Source organism: Zea mays, chromosome 4 (assembly GCF_902167145.1).
Source record: "Zea mays cultivar B73 chromosome 4, Zm-B73-REFERENCE-NAM-5.0, whole genome shotgun sequence".
NCBI classification, from domain to species: Eukaryota; Viridiplantae; Streptophyta; class Magnoliopsida; order Poales; family Poaceae; genus Zea; species Zea mays.
The window spans coordinates 17860179-17866940 of NC_050099.1; the positions used below are offsets into that span (position 1 = coordinate 17860179).

Below are 6762 nucleotides of genomic sequence, written 5' to 3' on the forward strand. Positions count from 1 at the left end.
GACTATGATGTTGCTTATTTTAAACTCAATTAAACAAACAATGAATCAAGAAAGACATACAATCTGAAATTGATCTAGCTGTGTCAAACTTTAAGCTGTGAGAGAGGTCAGAGTTCATTTCTGTTTTCTATGAAGTGTACAATCACTCGGGTTGCTATCAAATTATTTTCTCAGATGATGGTATGACACCAGAACACAACTTTTGATGGAGGATGCAAATTAAAAAGATTAGTGCGTACAAGAAGGCAAGAGAAGACAATAGTAAAGTACTGTCACTGCGAGAGCGCCACTAATAGTAAAGTACTGGACATTGCAAATCCCCGTTACTATTGCCTTCTCTTGCGTGCTACTGAAGGATGGGCGGCGTACCTGGCTGTAGTCTTCCTAGGAGAGCGCCGAGAAGGATGGGAGTTGGTGCCTCACCAACGCATGACATTTTATCGCCTCAATGATGACGTCAATGCAAACCTTGCCCCGGAGCCTTGATTGAAGGTTAGGACGCGTGGATTGCGCGGGCGAGGCCGATCGGGTGCGGCGCGAGACTTTGGGGAGGGAGTAAATCGCATGTATGGGGACTCCATGGAGCGTCCACGCGATGCAGATCGGTCTTCCAGGGAGAGATTAGGAGCGGCAGATCGAGGGGGAGTAAATCGCGTGTACGGGGACTCCAGGGAGCGTCGACGCGATGCAGAGAGTGAGAGCAGCACATCAGGTACTTCCATGGAGGTGAAGCGGATGGGGGGAGTGGATCGCGCGGGTCGACATTCCAGAGAGAAATTGGGCGCGGCAGATTGGGTACTTGCATGGAGGTGAGGCAGATCGGGGGGATTGGATCGCGCGGATCGACCTTCCAGGGAGAGATAGGTCCGCGCGATTTGGGGGCGCAGGGGCGCGGACCTTCCATCCGCATTTGCACGTCACCTCACCTGCGGGCCAACGTTTGGTGGTGGTGCGGGTCCATCGGCGACGTGGTGGGCGCTCGAAGACGACGACCTGTCAGCTGCGACTCTAGCGGCGGCGAGGTCGTGGCCAGGGCCGGGGGTTTCGAACTGGAACGCCATGTACTCGTTCATCTTCCACTTGGTCTTGGTCCCTGACGGCGCGCGGCCGTAATAGAACACCATGGTCTTCTTCACCCCGATGGCGCGGCGGTCGGCGGAGTAGACGGCCCCGAGCGTACCAGCGGCCTTCCAGTACCCCAACAGCGTCGTCCGGCTGGGCCGCCCGCCCCGCGCCTCCCGCTCCTGCCACGGGCAGAAGTAGAACCACGGCTCCCCCTCACCGGCACCGCCGTCGCACTGCGGGCGCGGCGAGACTGCGGCGGCTGTGCTCGGCGGCGGGGACCGCAGGACTGCGGGCGCGGCGGCTGTGCTCGGCGGTGGGGACTGTGGGCACGGGGAGGGAGGCAGACCGCACGATGGCAGAACAAAAAATATGGACGCCTACACTAAAGACATAAGCAGTAGTATAGATGTTGCTAAAAGCAATTATGCAGTAAACTGAAGAAGTTTCAGTATTGCAGAAGTGGAAGCCAATGAATACGACCGTTACTCCTACAAACAACTGGAACAATGACTGAGCTCTCCGAGCTTCTGACCAGTACTAAAAGCTGTAATGATATTGTGTTTGGTCTCAACAAACACTGCGTTCATTCTAGTTCTGATCAACATCCATTTCTTCTGCAGCATTTTTTGCTCTATGGTTAACCACCGCGGTGTCCATTGTCCCTCTGACATGCTGGCACATAATCATCAGATTCTGCAAGGCATCTTTCAGTACATCCTTTGCTGCATCTCCTGCCAATTTAAACACGTCAGGAGTGTGAGCACCCTTTTGAGGAACTAGAGCAGCAAAGAAACTGTTGAACGATCAGTTAGTGGGAATGAGAATTATGAGACGGCACCACTTAGTCATACGAGCTCGGAGCTCAGTCATTGTTCCAAGGGTAGCATAAATTGTAGCACCAATGTTGCATTTTAGTCTCAAACACTCAAAACAAACAATAATAGTACTTAGAGGTGTTTGTTTGGGATTATAATCTGGCCAGATTATATAATCCAACACATTTTGAACTAAGTGTTAGATCAAAATGTGTTGGATTATATAACCTGGCCAGATTATAATCCCAAACAAACACCCCTTTAGTCTGCAGTGTTCTACATGATATATGGTTCAGTGCATCATCACCACCATAATAATACTTATGTGTTAGAACTAGTGAAAAAACATCTATGTACTTACAAGTCAACCAGATCATTGTAAAAAATAGCCACGAGCACAATGAAATGTGGTTCTTGCAAATTCACACAAATAACCATTAAATGGAGAACAAATCAATACAAAAGCCTCACAGCATATACACTTATTCAGCAATGACCAAAGGGAAAGCCATAATGTCAGGATAATATGCCACTTTGTGGTACCTGTTGTCTGAAGTCTTATGTTCACTTTCTTCTCAGAAGGATGAGGGATGGTATATCCACAAAATGCTACCCTTGGGCTGTAAAGACAATAAGCATGCAATACATACCGAATTATTAGTCTTCGATTCCAAAATATACAATATTTCTCGCACCCACATTAAGTGTCTGCAAGGCCGACCTTTTTCTCAGGAAAACTATAATGCAACAAATGGCTTTAGCATGAAGAACTGATATCATTTGCCAGGATGGTCCTTTGTAGTTGACATAATAATCTACACATCATATATTTTCTAAACTGTTAAAATGAACAAGTGGGCCCTAAACATCGCCCTGAAACCTAGTGTGTATTCAAACAAAAAAGTTAAAGCTTTAAGAGTTAAAGTGGAACAAGTAGGCCCTAAACATTTCCTCGAGACTCAGTGTGTGTATCCAACAAAAATGTTAAGGGCATGTTTGGTTTACTGTCTAACTTGCCACAATTTGCCTAACTTTTTCTGTCTAAGGTTAGTTCTTCAATTTAGCCGACTAACCTTAGACAAGTTGTGGAGCGGTTAGCTGAGAACAAAACAGGCCCTAAAGCTTTAAGAGTGCATTGGGACTTGTATGTATGAGATGAAAGTAAAACTCTAAGAGTACCTTAGTGCTTAGGCAATGTAAGAAAAGGGGCAACAGTAAAGCTTTAAGGTGACCCGACTTGATTGAGATGTCCAGTTTTCTTCAATAGGGTGTGTACTTATTTATGGATAAAGCAAAGTACAGTAAAGGTAACTGAACTCTAAAACTGGTTCAAGCACCAACCGATATAAATTGATGATCGACAACCATACCAACAGAACGACGGTAATATCTAAAGTAGTACCATATGCACCTTCTTTCTAATGTTTTCTGATTGCTATCAATAACAGCAGGGAGAAGAAGAAATTACAGTATCCCTCTACAAACCAAGAAATGTACCAAATAATCATATTACCACCAATAACTACTCCATAAGGACCATTTTGCAAAATCACAAATACGTACTAAAGTTCCTACTACTTTGCTGCTTGTTTCATCCTCTGAGCATCATCTTTTGTTGCCATCATCCGGTAACAGTTGTTTGTTGGAGGCTTGGAGCTACATAATCTAAAGAGAGCAATGACAAAGTCTCATAGTCATGATCCGCATTGATAGATCAGCCTATTTTCTGAATCCCAAAACCAAAAACATCAAACTCTGGCAGCAACAGAAGTTCTCCCTTACAACTAAGTTTCATAGTGATGACCCACAAGGACAGGCCGTCCTATTAAAGTGAAAATATGTAGCAATAATTTTGCTAAAATCACAATTTAGTGATTAACCCTTCTAGTGCATAATCCCAAAAGAATTGCACATCATGTCCCTTGCCAGGAACAAAAACCATGAACCATGGTAATTCATAGTCACATAAAACGGGGTCCATGCCTTTGACCATCAAGCCAGATTCGTTGACCCCGACCCAGATTCACGGGTTCATTTTCGACCCAAAGTGTAAAAACCTCTTCCAAGTAGCGTACAACGTTCCACCATCCCGTTCCTCGACCCGGAAACATTGTGACTATGTGGTCATCTACAAGAATTTTATTTGTGGCCGGTGGCTCTTATCAAAATAGCGTTAGATTTCCCTATGCAGTCGAGCTAGAGACACCAACAGACCTTCAAAATTAAGACATAACTGACCATCCTCCCATCAGCTATTACGGAACCCTAACCCCCCTATAAATCGCAAAACACTATGATGAACAAAATAAAGAGGGCTACTTTCTCCTCCAAGAACGCTCTGTTGCATCTATTTGACTATCCCAACATAATCGCAACGATCCACAGATAACAAGCGAATAGATACTGATTCTTTGGAGATTGAACAAAGGGGGGAAAGAGAAAGCCTTCACTTACTCCTGGTTGAGGACGAATCTGGCGGAGTTGGCGAGGGTGTGGTCCTCGTCCATGATGGAGAAAGTCGACGACGTCGAGTCTGTCAACGACCCGTGCTCCATCGCCGCGCCGCCTCACTCCGGTCGGGCGAGCAGCGGACTGTGATTCTCCAAGAAAAAACACGAACAACATGGTTATTAAAGCGGTAAAACGTTAAAACGTTATGAACCAACTTTTCAACGTTTAAACGTTTAAACGAACGTTGAAACGTCTTTTCAGACTAACATAAAACATGATATACTCTTTTAACCTCTTTTCCGGAAGGTAGATGAGACACATATACAAGTTTCAATGGGAATATTCAAACAGGTAAAAGAAGAAACGAAAAGAAAACCATGTGTGGCTTCTTCAGAAGGAACCCAGTAAAAACAGTGTGCTTGAAGCAATACCACGCAGACACACCTCAACATTATATTTGAGCATCAGACCAAAATCACTACAGCAGAAACTGCAGCTTCATGGTTGCAATCAAGGGCACGGCACAAACTTTTAATCTAAATGAAAAAAGATATGAAGAATCTTATAACCAAAAAAAAAACTACCAGTTAGCAACCCAATGAGCCTATGCACAAAACCGAAGGCGCCCTTCAGAAGCCGGATAAACAGTAGTACACCTCAAGCTCATCCCATGGAGACTTTAGCACCACCACTCAAGCCCAAATCGTTGTGCATGCACAGCTCAGAAAGACAAGCGAGCAGGATGGACGATTCTACTGTAGCATGATTAAAAACAGCATCAGCACTTCAGCTTCAGCAGCATTCGTCAATATTGCATATGCATGGTGGCTGGCGCACTGGCTGGCTGCGCAGTGCACCGTGTTTTGGATACGAACAGCAGCAGAATACGAACAGCGGTTGGACCTGCCGACCTGGGCGGTTGCGCACTGGCGGCTCGCTGGAGCAGGCGCACTGCGCACTGGGCGGTTGCTCCTGGACTGCGCACTGGCGGCGGCTGTAGGTGGAGGGAGGACCGGAAAAGGGAGGAGGGAAGAGGGAGGAGGGGGGACCGGAGGAGGGAGGAGGGGGGACCGGAGGAGGGAGGAGGGGGGCGGCGGCGTACCTGGAGGGCGGAGGACGGCCGACGGCGGCAGCGTCTGTCTCTGGCGGCTGTGCGTCTGGCAGTTTGGCGGCTGGAGCTGGTTAAAGGCCCATTAAGGCCCAACAATTTATAGACGCACAAAACGTCCGTAGAACGAGTAAAACGTCTAGAACGCGTGTTCGGAGGTTTAAACGTCGCTTAAACGTCCAAAACGAACGTTCTACGCAGTATTTTTAAAAGGTACGAACGCTTTAACTCCAAATCATGTTTTAGCGCTTAAACGACGCTTAATCGTCGTTTAAACGACGCTTAATAATCATACAAACAAGATAAGAACAATGGCAGAGAAATGGAGAAATCAATCAGAACGAAGGAACTCACATGGCAACTAAGGATTGCTAGAGATTTCACAAAATAACCTGGAGTAAAGAGGAGAAATTTCTCGTGCGGGAGCTGGAACAGGGAGGTGCGACGAAGGCAGTGCGTTTGGGTGGACAAAAGGGACAGCCCCCAAACCCTATGGCCTGGTGGGCCGGATACCCAAATCTCCACTTTTTCCATGTTCCGTGTGTTGAAAAACTTTCTACACCACAAAAAATGGATACAACTAGCATTAAGACACACTTTGAATGCAATAGAGCTAGTAGTTAACAGCTAAAATTAATTAGAGATATCCAAACAACCCAATTGATAGTTAAGACTTTTAGCCATAGACATTCAAACACCATTAGCTAATAGGAATAGAAATGAGTCGGGTTCAAGTCAAGTTGAGCAAAATACCACCTGTGATCGCACTCGCGGGTGCAATTCCAAACTCACGCCCAAACCTAGGTTTCGAATGGGTTTCAGGTCACCCACACGTTTTTACTCGGTGTGCACTTTTAAACAATAATTTAGCTATGTGCAATTAAGTAACAATAAAATTAAGCTATATCTACGGATTTTAAGCCAAGTTAATTATTCAAAATAATTAATATTGTATCTTAATCATTTTTATGCAAAACAAAGAATGAACCAAATTTCGGTTTAGGTGCGGGTCACCCATGAATTGAAATAGAAATCCACATCCACATCGTGAAACTTCAGATCAGATGTGGATGCACCCATGCATCAAAATCTTCACCCGAACATGCACCCTATCGAGCTGGGTACCCGTTAGGTTTCAGGTCCGGGTTAAATTGCCATCCCTATTTAGCTACACCCTCAACTACCCATCAGTTTATAAGTTGGTTCAATCCAGCTAACATCGACTATTTGTTAGCCAACTAATTTCATTAACATTTTTAGATAGCTAACTATTAGCTCTAGTACATTCAAACATGTTTTAATTTCACCTAAAGCAAATCCATG

General features: G+C 45.4%; 1 protein-coding gene across 4 annotated transcripts; it reads right to left on the minus strand.

Annotated features, from left to right (window-relative positions):
- Window positions 1–1450: 1450 nt before the first annotated feature.
- Window positions 1451–5549, minus strand: LOC100276725 (uncharacterized). 4 transcript variants are annotated; one of them, XM_020551439.3, is made up of 4 exons: window positions 5434–5549; window positions 4335–4472; window positions 2424–2500; window positions 1451–1796 (listed from the first exon to the last, which is right to left on the minus strand). In XM_020551439.3, the coding sequence occupies exons 2-4, from the start codon at window positions 4433–4435 to the stop codon at window positions 1654–1656; spliced, it is 321 nt and encodes a 106-aa protein (XP_020407028.1). In that variant the 5' UTR covers window positions 4436–4472; window positions 5434–5549; the 3' UTR covers window positions 1451–1653. The 4 variants fall into 4 exon arrangements, with proteins under 4 accessions (XP_020407028.1, XP_035822720.1, XP_035822719.1 ...); XM_035966827.1 differs by having other exon boundaries at window positions 1457–1796; window positions 4335–4480; window positions 5434–5506; XM_035966826.1 differs by lacking the exon at window positions 5434–5549 and adding an exon at window positions 4988–5177 and having other exon boundaries at window positions 1457–1796.
- Window positions 5550–6762: the final 1213 nt, after the last annotated feature.